The 17,222-nt window shown below is 42.6% G+C and overlaps 1 protein-coding gene across 4 annotated transcripts in view; it reads left to right on the top strand.

Moving 5' to 3' along the window:
- GPA33 (glycoprotein A33) overlaps positions 1 to 17,222 on the top strand; it is a 44,146-nt gene that overhangs the window by 11,807 nt on the left and 15,117 nt on the right. Inside the window, exon 1 of one of the 4 annotated variants that reach the window (XM_056559882.1) lies at positions 14,713 to 14,732. The exons of the other annotated variants lie outside the window; for them this stretch is intronic. Within the exon in view, the coding sequence (XP_056415857.1) occupies position 14,732 (1 nt within the window). The 5' untranslated portion in view covers positions 14,713 to 14,731. Of the gene's footprint in view, positions 1 to 14,712; positions 14,733 to 17,222 lie in introns of those variants that run through there. 4 annotated transcript variants of the gene reach the window in all.

Raw genomic sequence — 17,222 nt, 5'->3', positions numbered from 1 at the left:
ACAACTCAACTTCAGAAACTCATAAGTACTGAAAGGATTAAGATTTTTTAATAGAAGTAATTTACAAATCTGTTTAACTTTCTGGAGCCAGTTGATATTTAAAAAAAAAAGTTTTTTCCTGGAATACCACTTTAAAGGCACAGTAAGCTTGGTGGTTACGGTATATTCTATACAGCGCTATTACTATTGGTTGTCCGGAACACTTGAATGTTCTACAATACAAACTTTACCCGTCTCTATGTTTTAAAGGAGAGCTCCAGCCAGAATTAAAGGAGTATTCCAGTGCAAAATAACTTATCCCCTAACCAAAGGATAGGGGATAATTTATAGATCGCGGGGGGTCCGAGCGCTGGGGCCCCCCGGGATCTCCTGGACGGGGCCACAGTAGTCTGCAGGAAGTAAAGTTTCGTCCCCAGCAGAAAGCCGCGGCAAACACTCCCCCTCCATGGATCTCTATGGGGTACATGGAGGGGGCGTGTCGGCCGCCGTGTCATGCAGGGACGAAACGCCCCCTTTCCAACATACTGCTGCGGCCCCATCCAGGAGATCCCAGGGGGCCCCAGCGCTCGGACACACCGCGATCTATAACTAATCCCCTATCCTTAGGATAGGGGATAAGTTATTTTGCACTACAGATGTCCTTTAACTTATACCCCTATCCTTAGGATAGGGGTAAGTAGCTGATCATGGAACGGGATCCGCTGCAGGTGCTCCACTCATTTCTATGGGAACACCAAAGTGACCCAAGTGCAGCACTCAGACATCATCTACACTCCAATAGAAATTTAATGAAGCGCGTGCCGAAGATTGCAGGGGGAGTCCCATCAGTCAGCCCCCCTGCGATCAGCTACTTATCCCCCATCCTGTGGATAGGGGATAAGTAAATTTTAGATCCCTGCACAAATCCAGCCCCCCCCCCCCCCCAGCTCCAACATTTGGTCAGGGATGTAGCAATAGGGGGTGCAGAGGTAGCAGTTGCACCAGGGCTTTGGTGCCTAAGGGGGCCCCAAAGCATATTTGCTACATAAGAGACCGGTATTATAATTGGCACATGGGGCCCTGTAGCAAATTTTGCATCAGGACCCAGAGGCTGTAAGTTACTCATCTGAGTCAGCATCAACACTCTTGAAATAGACAAGTCTAGACCGAACAGTTAGCTGGTAACCGGTTCTTCAAGGTTCAAGGTCCACATGTGGTCCAGACAGTCTCGCCAAGTTTTTTATATTGTTACTTGAGCTTGCTCCTTACTGTATCCTCTCTGAGCTACAACAACTCCTAGGCACTACATGCAGCTTCAGCCACACATTGACTCCACTTCATGCTATCAGCTCTTTTATATCACCAGACCCTAGTTTCTTCAACAACAGTGACATCTAGTGACCACAGTTTAACATTAAAGCATTTACTCCTATCAGATTCCAGACATTTGCCCAGTGAGAACAGTGGTCACATTAAGGAGTAGTACCCCCCCATATCTTAACCACTCTTTTATGGGGGGTAGATTATAAGCTGCTGCTAATGAGTTAAACATGGTAGAAGACCACTATTATCACTTGAATAATGTCTGTGATCTGATAGGAGTAAATGCTGTAGTGTTAGAGGACATCTGTAGTGCAATATAACTTATCCCCTTTGGATAGGGGATAAGTTATAGATCGCAGGGGGTCCGAGCACTGGGGCCCCCCGGGATCTTCTGTCAGCATTACTCGATCTCCTGTCGGCATGACGTGGTGGCCGACACGCCCCCTCCATGTACCCCATAGAGATACATGGAGGGGCGTGTCTGCCAGAGCTTTCTGCTGGGGACAAAACTGCACTTCCCGCAGACTGCCACGGCCCTGTCCAGGAGATCCAGTGGGGCCCCAGCGATCGGACCCGCCCGCGATCTATAACTTATCCCCTATCCTTTGGATAGGGGATAAGTTATGTTGTGCTGGAGTCTTCCTTTTAGCTGTGGTCACTAGATGTCACAACTAGGGTCTGGTGATATAAAGAGCTGAAAGCAGGAAGTGGAGTTAGTGTGTGGCTAAAGCTACATATAGTGCCTAAAGAGCTCACACAATGATGAATGTGGTTTTTTAGAGTGGTGAACACATTGTATGGGACTAGACTGTTCACAATGATGGGAAATGATAGAAATGATGGGAATGATACTGTGTGTAAAAAATATATATATATATATATATATATATATATATATATATATATATATATATATATATATATATATATATATATAAAAAATTTCATTGTTGTTTTTTGAACAGAGACGATAGGTGTGATACTGTCAAGGATCGAGCCGAGGTGAAGCATTAAAATGTGATTGACAACTGCATACGATATAGGATTATCCTGTAAGCTTCTGATTCAAAATTATGGGAGTCATACTATACATTGTTTTTGTTTGTCTCCGGCCCTCCAGACTAGTCAGCACACGCACGGTTCCCTCCTCTCAATGTCCCCTTTTGCTGGCAGACGTTCCATACATTCCAGGAGGTTACGGCAGGAAATAAATACTCTAAGGCAGTGTTTGCCACCCAGGGTGCTTCTCCAGTTGTTGCAAAACCACAACTCCCAGCATGCCCGGACAGCCAATGGCTGTCCGGGCATGCTGGGAGTTGTAGTTCTGCAACGGCTGGAGGGGCACACTGGTTGGGAAACCTTGCTCTAAGGCCTAAGCATTAAGTCATCCAGACCAGTTACCATCTCCAACAATTAAACATTACATAGGCAGCCCATTGATTTCAGTTTCAACTGTGTTATACTTAATTTCACCTGTGGTGGCACTGCAGGGAAGCTGAACACTTGCTGCCAGCTTCCTGCAAAGATCGTGATTGATCGCTGGAGGTTCCAGCTCTAGTCATTGTCAGAACTTTTGAACAAAAAGGTATTGTTCAAGAGAGAAGAAACTTTTAACTTATCCAGGAATTTTATGGGTGGCCATTTCCCAACATAATAATCTTATAGGATTGTAAAATGTAGAGTTGTTGGGGGGTGCAGGGTATGACCACAATGTTAGCAGGTAGAGCCCATAGTTGGGGCCATTATTGATCAACTGTTTGGAGGACCAATTTGTTTCAGTAGGTGTTGTGTACCAGTCTCATATGGTGTCCATTAGTGCTCATTCCAAAACCATGGACACCAATGTGGACTTGGTCCCCACCCTCCACAAAATTGGGTAAAGTCTGATGTGTTTTGGCTATTTCATCAACAGGCTTCGTGGCTGCCATGAAACATTGGCGTAGAAAGCCTTCTCCTGGCATCTACCAAATGCGGCCTGGTGAATAAAATTGTCCCGATGATCAAGTTTTTCGTTTTCACTGTCCAATAATGGTGGCTTTACACCCATTCTATTGGCATTGGGAATGGAGACTGGTAATCTCAGGCTTGTGTTTGGTTCAGCCATGGATATTCAATCAAAATCTCCTTATGGGCCAAGGACTTACGATCAACCATGTAGTTAATTTTGGTACAGGTCCTGTGCTGAGAGTTTACGTGGCTCCAAAAGCAGGGACTCGGCAAGGTCTACCCGGATGAGCAAATCTACTGCTGTTGTTTGTCCATGGTGATTTCATGGGTGAATGCTGGAATTTATAGCTGGGGGAACATACTTTCGGACATGAAGGTCCTTCTTGGGACTAGGGTTGTGTTTTGTTTTTTTTAATTTTTTTTATTTTTCTAATTTAATTACATTTTTATCACATTACTGCATCCATGATACTTTGGTTAAAAAAAAGCCAATTGACACATTGCATGTAACGCTCTTTTTCTGTATTTTTTGGCCAAAAAAAAAGTCAGCCATGTTTTTCTAATGGTAAACATCTCCCTCTAATCACATACTTACCTCATTGTGGTCACAAGTACGCAATTTTATAATCTAGCATTTATTGGGTGATTCATTTTTATGTTGCAGTAGATGAGCTGCCAACTCTGGCTACACAAAACTATCATTGCTGTACCATAAAACACAAGACCTTTGGGACGCAGGTGGGGCCGGGATTAAGGAACAAACTCTCGTTCTTCCCCGGACGTGTTCCCTATGGTGTTTTTTGTTCAGTTTGTTTTTCCTTCTTTGTAGCGTAGAAAGAATACGTTTCTACCTGGAAACTAAGAAGTAGGCTATGCTTATACACTGTGGATTGTGTGAATGCTATCATAAACGTCTACTCACCTGATTAAAGAAGCACTCCGGGGGGAGAGAGAGGGGAAAAAAAATTATATAATCAAAAAAGTGGAAGTTTATTCCATAAATCCAGTGAACAAAATGCGAGCAACGTTTCATATATATATATATATATATATATATATATATATATATATATATATATGAAGTTTTCAGCCATATAGACTGCAATTCTGTCACTGAAATAATTTCCTAATGCTGCCTGCATTTCCCATGAATCCCCTGGCTTTGCAGAGAGAGGGGGTGGAGTCTTATCACTGCACCTGGTCATCTAATTAGACTGCTGGCGGTCACCCTGGCAAATAGACTTATAAGTGGGTTGGGGGTCGGTTCACATTATGAGCAGTTTTGATGCATTTTCTTATTCAGAGTGCTTTTTTTTTTTTTTTTTAAGGGAAATATTGCCATGAAGAGAAAGTGATTTGACCTATACTCACAACTGAGCTGTTCTATGAAGATTTGACTACCTTTTTAAGGCTGTGTTCACATGTTGAATTTTTTTTAATCGCATTTTGTGTCATAAAAATTACGAATTCTTTATTGTGACTTGCACAAAAATTTGCGAATAAATAAATATATAGCAGCAGCAGCAGTATACTGATAGAGTTGGAGTGAAGGTGTATAACTACTATATATATCCTGATCCCATAGAGAGAGAGCTAGAGGGGAGGAGTATAACTACCATTTATCCTGATCCCATAGACATAGCAGCAGCAGTATACAGATAGAGCTAGAGGAGAGGAGTATAACTACTATATACAGTATCCTGATCCCATAGAGATAGAGCTAGAGGGGAGGAGTATAACAACTATATATCCTGATCCCATAGACAGGAGCAGCAGTATAAAATAGAGCTGAAGTGGATGTATATAACCACTATATATCCTGATCCCATAGAGATAGCAGCAGTATACAGATATAGCTAGAGGGGAGGAGTATAACAACTATATATCCTGATTCCATAGAGATAGTTATACTCCTCCCATCCAGCTCTATCTGTATACTGCTGCTGTTATCTCTTTGGTTTCAGGATATATAGTAGTTATACTCCTCCCCTCCAGCTCTACTATATATCCTGATCCCATAGACAGGAGTAGCAGTATAAAATAGAGCTGAAGGGGATGTATATAACCACTATATATCCTGATCCCATAGAGATAGCAGCAGTATACAGATAGAGCTGGAGGAGAGGTGTATAACTACTATATATCCTGATCCCATAGAGATAGCAGCAGTATACAGATATAGCTGGAGGAGAGGTGTATAACTACTATATATCCTGATCCCATAGAGATAGCAGCAGTATACAGATAGAGCTGAAGGGGAGGTGTGTAACTACTATATATCCTTATCCCATAGAGATAGCAGCAGTATACAGATAGAGCTGGAGGAGAGGTGTATAACTACTATATATCCTGATCCCATAGAGATAGCAGCAGTATACAGATATAGCTGGAGGAGAGGTGTATAACTACTATATATCCTGATCCCATAGAGATAGCAGCAGTATACAGATAGAGCTGGAGGAGAGTGCTCATTTAACATGTACATAGAAAAGTGTAGTAGTACCAGGATCTCACAACAACTTGTTGATGGTTTCCCGTCAGCACAGAGAGAATAACATCCTCCTGAGCATTACACCAGCTGACTGTAGAGACAATATTAGTCAGACCGGAGGGGAGATCTCCCCCTCCTAGAAAACAATGTGCAGTTTCGGTGCAGTGTGTCACAGTCCTCGGTGTGAAAGGTTCATGTGGTTTATTGACACTGTAGATCATGGTGGATGAGGTCAGGTACAGGCCTGTGGGTGGATAGTGCTTGCGGTTTACTGTATTTCCTTATGGCGGTGACTTTCTCTTTTCGCTGCCTCAGCATCTGTCTCTATAGGGCAGTGTTTCCCAACCAGGGTGCCTCCAGCTGTTGCAAAACTACAACTCCCAGCTGGAGGCACCCTGGTTGGGAAACAGTGCTATGAGGTGCGGCCTCCATTGATCTATGATGTTGTGGTGTCCCGGTACCGTATTGCATACCGTCCCTAGTGCGGAGGTCCCCAAAGTCAGAGTAACTACGTTCAGGTAGGGTTCCTCAGGTGGGACATGGGGTGACCACATTTCCTAACTGCCATTCAGGGACACTTACTTTCACAAGGGCATTTCGTCAAACTTATACGTGAGACTGGCAAAAACATATCTGCCTGTGTATTTTTCAGTATTTCTGCACACTTTAACTGGCTACTTAGATATCTCTGAAGAATATAGTCTGCCCCCCCCACACATTAGGTTGGCAGTATAGTTCCCCCACATTAGGCTGGCAGTATAGTTCCCCCACATTAGGCAGGTAGTATGTTCCCCCACATTAGGTGCAATGTAGTCCCCCACATTAGGTGGGCAGTATAGTTCCCCCACATTAGGTGCAATATAGTCCCCCCCCCCCCCCATTAGGCTGGCAGTATGTACCCCCACATTAGGTGCAGTATAGTTCCCCCACATTAGGTGCAATATAGTTCCCCCACATTAGGCTGGCAGTATGTTCCCCCACATTAGGTGCAATATAGTCCCCAACATTATGTTGGCAGTATGGCTCCCCCACATTAGGTGCAATATAGTCCCCCACATTAGGCTGGCAGTATAGTTCCCCCACATTAGGTGCAATATAGTCCCCCACATTAGGCTGGCAGTATAGTTCCCCCACATTAGGTGCAATATAGTCCCCCACATTAGGCTGGCAGTATAGTCCCCCAAATTACGTTAGCAGTATGTTCCCCCACAGGCAACACTTACCTTCTACCAGCGCGCGTCCTTGCTTCTTCTCCGCTCCTCCGCACTTGGTTGCCATGGGGGCATGCATGGGACGTCAGTGACGTCGCTGCGTGCGCCTGCTCCCTGCGGTCCCTGCGTTTTTAAAGTAAACGCGGGCCGCAGGGACTTAACAGAGGCATCCTTGTGTTCCGAAAGCATCTTTCGGAACACAGGGATGTCCTGAGGCAGAAACACCCGGCTGTCACAGCACTAGCACAGCAGCGGTCGGCGGACGGCGGCTCACGGGCTCAGATCATTCCGGGACACTGCATTGTCCCAGAATGAGGGTGACCGGGACCCGGGACAGACTCTCCAAATGCGGGACTGTCCCGGGCGATCCGGGACACGTGGTCACCCTAGTTGGACAGTCCCCAGTCGCTTCTCCTTAAGTCTATCTCTAATAATAAACAATTGGCTTATCCCCCTAAACATACCAGACATTCACATACCAGAACCATAACCAACCCCAACTGGAGATCAAAACCCAACGCAACCACTAGCAATAGCTGCACTCCCACTCACATCTCAGAAAAATGAAGAAAATCAAGTAAGGCATAAGAAGCGGCACTCCAGGGATTCAATCCAAAGAAAATAGATTTATTCACCCATCAGTGAAATGCAACGTTTCGATCCACAATCCGGATCCATGCTTGATAAAGATCCGGATTGTGGATCGAAACGTTGCATCTCACTGACGGGTGAATAAATCTATTTTCTTTGGATTGAATCCCTGGAGTGCTGCTTCTTCCTTGTGTCTTCTCCCACTCACATCTCGGTGACGCCTGATATTACCAAACCACTTACCAAAAGTGTTTCTAATCCACTCTTGCCAGACCAGCTACTTATGAATAATTCCGGGCCACATTTACATGACAGATCTTCCCATTCTGAAGTATCCAACCCGAGAGGCACACTAGTCATACCAGCAAAGGAGTATACATCTGTGAGTACCCATGATTCAGTAACTCAAGATTGTTCTGACCGTACAGTTTTGACTAGTTCATCCGTTCCTCTGAACCATTCTTCTCCTAGAGTTACAGTGAACAATATTCATGCTGCTTCCATCATTCCATCCTCTATCGACACCGCAAATATTCATGCTGATGTAATTGTATCCAATCTTGACACGAGCAATATATCCTTATTCACCATTCACGATACATCTGATACCAACATATCTGATTCCCTTGACAATACTATCATAGCATCCACCGACATTCTCAATAGATCTTTATCCATTCCAAGCGATTCTTCCCATAACTCTACTATTGGAACTTCTTTTTTAGACTTCCGTTCAGATGTGGAGATTCCTACCCCTGTGGTTTGCATCCCCCACATCCCCGAACAGTCTCGGGAAGAGCTCCATTCGCCATTTTTTTTCCTCCCATACGTACAACACACCAAAAAAATAAAAAATAAAAGAAACTGTAACACCAGCTATAGTGGGGATACATGTTCAAAAAAACCTCAAAAGAAAAATAAACCACAAGGAAAACGCGGGGGTGGGAAGAAAGGAGTTAAAGGGGTATTCCAGGAAAAAACTTTTTTTTATATATATATATCAACTGGCTCCAGAAAGTTAAACAGATTTGTAAATTACTTCTATTAAAAAATCTTAATCCTTTCAGTACTTATGAGCTTCTGAAGTTAAGGTTGTTCTTTTCTGTCTAAGTGCTCTCTGATGACACCTGTCTCGGGAACCGCACAGTTTAGAAGAGGTTTGCTATGAGGATTTGCTTCTGAACTGGGCGTTTCCCGAGACACGTGTCATCAGAGAGGACTTAGACAGAAAAGAACAACCTTAACTTCAGAAACTCATAAGTACTGAAAGGATTAAGATTTTTTAATAGAAGTAATTTACAAATCTGTTTAACTTTCTGGAACCAGTTGATTTATAAAAAAAAAGTTTTTTCCTGGAATACCCCTTTAAGATATACCAATTACCGCACTTTTACCAAAAAAACTTTTGCCAAAAAACCCACCGGGGAGACCCATTATTTCAGGAGTGGGTGCGATTAGTTGCAATTTGTGGATCCACTATGTGGATCTTTTTCTTCAAAGCTATGTTCGGGATTTACCATCGTTTTTGAAAGATTCCACTCCGCTTATTGCAGATCTTGGCCGGACCCCTTTTTCTTCAGATTATTTATTTTTATCGTTGGATGTGAGTGCGTTGTATTCCAATATTTTGGAAAGTAAAGGTGTTGAGTCTATAAAATTTTATTTTGACCAAGATAATGATATGACGTCAACACGAGTTTCTATTGGAATCAATTTTATACATTTTACAACATAATGTATTTTCTTTTAACGATGTTATTTATCGTCAGATCCGTGGATGTGCGATGGGGACTCGATTCGCCCCCAGTTACACAAACCTGTATATTGGGGCGTTTGGAGTCCTTGTTTATCACACATCCATGGATTCGTTTTTATTGTAGATATATAGATGACCTCATTATTTTATGGGATGGATCTGAACTAGAAGCCCATGAGTTCATATGTGGCCTCAACTCTAACAATTGGGGTTTGGTATTCACACCAAATATATCCAGGAGTCTATTTTTTTTGGATTTAGACATTTTTTAAAATGAGGATGAAAATACCTTTTGTACGCGCAGCCATTTTAAACAAGTGGATGTGAATAGTTTCCTGTCCTTTTTGATAGCTGTCATTTCCCGAAATGGGTTAAAACCATCCCTTATGGACGGTATCGAAGGATAAGAAAGAAGGATAAGAAGATACCGATTTTGTTGATCAAGCTATAATCCTAAAAAATCGTTTTTTAAAAAAAGGGTTATCCCAAAGGGCTTTTAAAAAAACAGCTTTTAATAAGACAAAGGATTGTAAATAGGGTGATCTAGTAATCGAGAAAAATAAAAAAAATACAGGAAAAAAATAAAAATACAAATGAAAAAAGAAGACATCATTTTATGACCAATTTTAATAGTTCTACGACCCAGATTTTTTTATATTTTGAAAAAACACTGGGGAATATTACGTAGTGACCCTATATTAAAAGATAAGATCCCAATGAAACCTGCTATTACATACCGTAGGGCCAGGACATTGAGGAGTCACCTAGCCCCGGTCTCACCGCTAACCGCTATTACTTGCGGACACCCCAGCTGTTTATGTTGCGGTTGGATTACAAAAGGTAACAATGCATCTTTTAAATCTTTTTCAACTGGAGAGCTTTTTTCTATTAACCTCTTAAGGACATAGGGCGTAGCTGTACGCCCGATTCGGGTGTGAAAAACGGGGTCACGCCGTGACCCCGCATCACACCTGGTCGGTCCCAGCTGCTAATCATAGCCGGGACCCTGGGCTAACGCGGCATTGATCGTTGTGCCGTGCACTGATAACCCTTCAGACGCGCCAATCGAAAGTAAACGCTTCCCGGCAGCTCAGTCAGGCTGATCGCGATGTTCCGATCAGCTGGGATGCAGGCGGAGGTCTCCTTACCTCTCTCCGCGGCATCCGATCGTCGATCGATTGCTCCAAGCCTGGGCTACAGGCTTGAGCAATCGAGTCCCTATCTCACTGATCCCTGCAAAGCTATGGCTTTGCAGGGATCATCATAGGAGATCAGTGTGTGCAGTGTTATAGGTCCCTATGGGATAATAATGATCAGTATAAGAGATCAGTGTGTGCAGTGTTATAGGTCCCTATGGGATAATAATGATCAGTATAAGAGATCAGTGTGTGCAGTGTTATAGGTCCCTATGGGATAATAATGATCAGTATAAGAGATCAGTGTGTGCAGTGTTATAGGTCCCTATGGGATAACAATGATCAGTATAAGAGATCAGTGTGTGCAGTGTTATAGGTCCCTATGGGATAACAATGATCAGTATGGGAGATCAGTGTGTGCAGTGTTATAGGTCCCTATGGGATAACAATGATCAGTATGGGAGATCAGTGTGTGCAGTGTTATAGGTCCCTATGGGATAACAATGATCAGTATGGGAGATCAGTGTGTGCAGTGTTATAGGTCCCTATGGGAGCTATAACACTGCAAAAAAAAAAAAGTGGGAAAAAAAGTTAACAAAAGTCATTTAACCCCTTCTCTAATAAAAGTTTGAATCACCCCCCCCCCCCCTTTTCCCATAAAAAAAAAAAAAAACTGTGTAAATAAACATATGTGGTATCGCCACGTGCGGAAATGTCCGAACTATAAAAATATATAGTTAATTAAACCGCACGGTCAATGAAATTCCAAAGTCCAAAATAGTGTATTTTTGGTCACTTTTTATATCATGAAAAAATCAATAAAAAGCGATCAAAAAGTCCGATCAATACAAAAATGGTACCGATAAAAACTTCAGAACACAGCGCAAAAAATGAGCCCTCATACCGACCCGTACACAGAAAAATAAAAAAAAGTTATAGGGGTCAGAAGATGAGAATTTTTAACATATAAATTTTCCTGCATGTAGTTATGATTTTTTCCGAAGTATCACAATATCAAACCTATATAAATAGGGGATCATTTTAACCGTATGGACCTACAGAATAAAGATAAGGTGTCATTTTTACCGAAATATGCACTGCATTGAAACGGAAGCCCCCAAAAGTTACAAAGTGAAATTTTTTCGTCAATTTTGTCGCACAATGAAATTTTTTTCCGTTTCGCCGTGGATTTTTGGGTAAAATGACTGATGTCCCTGCAAAGTAGAATTGGTGGCGCAAAAAATAAGTCATCATATGGAATATTTAGGTGCAAAATTGAAAGGGTTATGATTTTTAGAAGGTGATGAGGAAAAATGAAAATGCAAAAACGGAAAAACCCCCGGTCCTTAAGGGGTTAAGAGCCATTTTGATTGCTCTTCTATGTTCGTTGTATATTTACTGACCTGCAGATGTGGAATCCAATATATCGGCAGGACAGACATTAAGGGCCCGAATAAATAAACATCGCCATAATATTCATACCAAATTTATGCAACATAGTGTCTGAAGACATATTACTATGGTCCATGCCGGCGATCCTCGCTGCTTGTCGGTATTGATAATTGAGCCTATCCCTGGAGGGACACACAAATGGTTCTAGAAACTTATTAACAGGGAATCTTTCTGGATTTTCAATATCAATTCATTATGGCCCTTTGGGCTAAATGAATTGATTGAAAAAACGACCCTCTAAAATGTTTTACATGTTAAATACCCTTATATCCTGTTTATTTTTTATTTTTCTTGATTTACAACAGGTATTAGCTTTATATTTAAAGGGGTACTCCGGTGAAAACCTTTTTTCTTTTAAATCAACTGGTGGCAGAAAGTTAAGCATATTTGTAAATTACTTCTATTAAAAAAATCTTAATCCTTCCAATACTTATTAGCTGCTGAATGCTACAGAGGAAATTCCTTTCTTTTTGGAACACTGATGACATCACGAGCACAGTGCTCTCTGCTGACATCTCTGTCCATTTTAGCAACCATGCATAGCAGATGTATGCTAAGGGCAGCATGGTGGCTCAGTGGTTAGCACTGCTGCCTTGCAGTGCTGGGGACTTGGGTTCAAATCCCACTAAGGACAACAATAAATAAAGACATTATTATTATTATTATTATTATTATTATTATAATAACATCAGCAGAGAGAACTGTGCTCGTGATATCATCAGAGAGCATTCCAAAAAGAAAAGAATTTCCTCTGTAGTATTCAGCAGCTAATAAGTACAGGAAGGATTAAGATTTTTTAATAGAAGTAATTTACAAATACGTTTAACTTTCTGCCACCAGTTGATTTAAAAGAAAAAAGGTTTTCACCGGAGTACCCCTTTAATGGTTATCATTGTGCTATATGATTGTGTCATTCTGTGTTATCTATATTTTATTATTATCAGTAGCAAGATCCGGTAATCCAGGTTTTATTTCGTTTCTCCAGGTTTTGTGGAGTACAACACGTCACATCCGTGTGTGACGTCCCCATAAGTCTTTGTATAAATTTAGTCTATTGTTCAGTTCTATCATGCCTGATGGAAAAACCTGATGGTCTTGAAACGCGTTGCATGTTTTGAAGAATGAAGCACCTTACCGCACAAGGTTGTACCTATCTCCTCTGTGACAGCTCAGATCTAGTCTTCCCCTAGTCACCCCTTAGATAGGGAATATATTAAGGTAAATGTGTATAAATGTATATAGAAATGTCCTTACCTTGCGCTAGCGTCGTAGGACCTGTGGGTCATGTGACGAGGTTTTAGTCTCTATGGTTAATGCAAAGGACCTTTGGAGGTTCATGGGCCATCTGATACCCACAATGCTTTGTGAGGCTGATTGACAGATGGCGTGGACCAATCCAAAACCGGCCAGCCCCTGCCCATATAACGGAGCTGCGGCCATTAGTCTCTCTCTTGGGTTGCTGTCACTGAATGAGGTAGGACCTCCGCAACTTTCAAAGACAATTACTAGGCCAAAGCCTTGCGGCCTCGGCTGAATTACACAGTGAGTTCTTCTAAATTCTCCACAATTATCGGCAAGGACTCTGGACCTAAACATAACCCTAAATCCAGCGGATCTGCGCATACTAAATCCCTACAAGCTAAAGAACTTACTAAAAGTCCCAACCAACTGTCAATCTCAGTCAAGCTGTTCATAGACTCTGTTACAAAGACTGTTCTTATGTTCACATGTTACAGAAAATCTTCAGTAAAGTTTTTATGCAAGTTTTCAGCGAAGCTCTGGTTGTGGACAATACTTATCAATACTTGCAAACACCTATCATCCTTGGGAAGGGTGGCGATAGGCCAAGTCATGCAGCATTTAACCCTCACCCTGGCGTCACGACTGACAAGGGTTAATAACACCCTTTATGACCTGCACAGCAACATCTCGATCACCATTCACACCCACAAGGCGACCACCACATATATATTTAATAAAATATATATATATATATATATATATATATATATATATATATATATATATATATTTATAGTAATGTATAGTACTTACCTTGTTCAGCGTCGCAGGACCTTCGGTCATGTGACCATGCTAGTAACATCTATGGTATGTTGGAGGACCTTTGGTCACGTGTTACCCATAATCCATTGTAATGGTGATTGACATCAGTATGGATCAATTAGAATTAGTCCAGCCCCTGCCCATATAATGGAGCTGTGTCCAATTATCGCTCTCTTGGGTTGCTGCTCTCGTGGATGCCGGACTAACAGGACGGTTCTACGCAACTTTCAAAGACACGCTAGGCCTCAAAACCTACCGACCTCAGCAGAACCAAAACCGTGAGTTCAAATCTAAATCCCCGCTAATGCTAGCGTGATTACTGGGCCGCAACTAAATCTCCTGTGGTGTCCTGGTACCGCATCCTACACGGTACCTATATGTTTGTGGGTCCACATAGCCAGAGTCCCTAGGATGTAGGGGTCCCCGTTATATAGTCGGCCCTTGTCACCTCTATCTCAGATAGTAAATCAGTAGTTTACTCAAGGTTTATGTAAATATAGTGATATACCTGTAAATAAATGGTTAATTACCTGCGCGTAGCGTACCAGGACCTGCGGGTCATGTGACTAGGTAAACTCTATGGTATCCTGCTTAAGGACCTTTGGAGGTTCTGTGACGTATTCAATCCCATTACTCTGTATAATGGTGATTGACAGATGTTCGGACCAATCAGATTCACCTCGCCCCCTGCCCATATAAGGGAGCGGCGGCCATGTTTGCTCTCTTTTGTTCCTGTGCAACCAAGCTATCAACTGAGCAAGACCTGCGCAGCCATTCTCGCAGTGAGTCTAGGCCTGAGCCTTGCAGCGACAGCTGATTAATACTAAAGCTAGAGTGTATCAATTCCCAGACACTCTGCAGCATCACCGGACCTAATATAACCCTTAAATCCGGACGGATCTGCAATATCTACCCTAAATTCAGAGACTTTAATTCACCTCAAGGTCCGCAACTACTGCCAGTCACTACGCAATACAGGGACTGTATATTAGACTGTTACTTTGTTTGGATGTATCGCAAGCACTTAAGTAAAATCTGTTCAAGTTCAATGTCCTTGTGGACCTTCAGTCATTTCATGCACTTATCGTTTCTGGGAAGGGCGGCGATAGGCCGGAGCATTGCCTCAGCATACCAGCCCTCAGCCTGGCGTCACGAACTTTAGGGTTAACATTAACCCCTCATATACCATACCACCACTACCATACACCCCCCAAGGGCTACCACACTCCTAAATCCAGTGGAACAACGCACTATATTGAAAGACTCTAAATGCTAAAGTCCCAACCATTGTCAATCTCCAGAGAAAGCCGTTGTTATGCTTAGAGACTGTTATGTTATTGAAGCTTACCGAAAATCTTCAGTAAAAGTTAATACTGTTACAGAAAACTCTCCGGTTGTGGACAATCTATTATTATCTACCTCCCTATCATTCCTGGGAAGGGCGGCGGTAGGAAAAGCATTACTGAGGAGCCCTCAACCTGGCGTCACGAATAGCAAGGGTTAACAAGCGCCCTTTAATAATCGCACAGCTACACTCCCCATACCCTATATTCCCCAGGCTATCCCAATGTGTCCTGTGGTATCAAATCCTGTATATTATGAGGTGCAGCCTCCATGGATCGATGATGTGTCCTGTGGGATCTCTGTGAGCTAAACAGCCCGGACCCCAGACTGATACATTGTACATAGCTAGTCCTGCTCTCAGCTGAGAAGTGATACAATTGTGTCCAGTCTAGACAATGCTCTGTGAGCTAAACATCCTGGACCCCAGACTGATACATTGTACATAGCTAGTCCTGCTCTCAGCTGAGAAGTGATACAATTGTATCCAGTCTAGACAATGCTCTGTGAGCTAAACATCCTGGACTCCAGACTGATACATTGTACATAGCTAGTCCTGCTCTCAGCTGAGAAGTGATACAATTGTATCCAGTCTAGACAATGCTCTGTGAGCTAAACATCCTGGACTCCAGACTGATACATTGTACATAGCTAGCCCTGCTCTCAGCTGAGAAGTGATACAATTGTATCCAGTCTAGACAATGCTCTGTGAGCTAAACATCCTGGACCCCAGACTGATACATTGTACATAGCTAGTCCTGCTCCCAGGTGAGAAGTGATACAATTGTATCCAGTCTAGACAATGCTCTGTGAGCTAAACAGCCCGGACCCCAGACTGATACATTGTACATAGCTAGTCCTGCTCCCAGGTGAGAAGTGATACAATTGTATCCAGTCTAGACAATGCTCTGTGAGCTAAACAGCCCGGACCCCAGACTGATACATTGTACATAGCTAGTCCTGCTCTCAGCTGAGAAGTGATACAATTGTGTCCAGTCTAGACAATGCTCTGTGAGCTAAACATCCTGGACCCCAGACTGATACATTGTACATAGCTAGTCCTGCTCTCAGCTGAGAAGTGATACAATTGTATCCAGTCTAGACAATGCTCTGTGAGCTAAACATCCTGGACTCCAGACTGATACATTGTACATAGCTAGTCCTGCTCTCAGCTGAGAAGTGATACAATTGTATCCAGTCTAGACAATGCTCTGTGAGCTAAACATCCTGGACTCCAGACTGATACATTGTACATAGCTAGTCCTGCTCTCAGCTGAGAAGTGATACAATTGTCTCCAGTCTAGACAATGCTCTGTGAGCTAAACATCCTGGACCCCAGACTGATACATTGTACATAGCTCGTCCTGCTCTCAGCTGAGAAGTGATACAATTGTATCCAGTCTAGACAATGCTCTGTGAGCTAAACATCCTGGACTCCAGACTGATACATTGTACATAGCTAGTCCTGCTCTCAGCTGAGAAGTGATACAATTGTATCCAGTCTAGACAATGCTCTGTGAGCTAAACATCCTGGACTCCAGACTGTACATAGCTAGTCCTGCTCTCAGCTGAGAAGTGATACAATTGTATCCAGTCTAGACAATACTCTGTGAGCTAAACATCCTGGACTCCAGACTGATACATTGTACATAGCTCGTCCTGCTCTCAGCTGAGAAGTGATACAATTGTATCCAGTCTAGACAATGCTCTGTGAGCTAAACATCCCAGACCCCAGACTGATACATTGTACATAGCTAGTCCTGCTCTCAGCTGAGAAGTGATACAATTGTATCCAGTCTAGACAATGCTCTGTGAGCTAAACATCCTGGACCCCAGACTGATACATTGTACATAACTAGTCCTGCTCTCAGCTGAGAAGTGATACAATTGTATCCAGTCTAGACAATGCTCTGTGAGCTAAACATCCTGGA

Source organism: Hyla sarda, chromosome 2, assembly GCF_029499605.1.
Source record: "Hyla sarda isolate aHylSar1 chromosome 2, aHylSar1.hap1, whole genome shotgun sequence".
Lineage (NCBI taxonomy): Eukaryota > Metazoa > Chordata > Amphibia > Anura > Hylidae > Hyla > Hyla sarda.
Note: the sequence above shows the minus strand (reverse complement) of the source record. Positions and strands in the feature narration are given on the sequence as shown.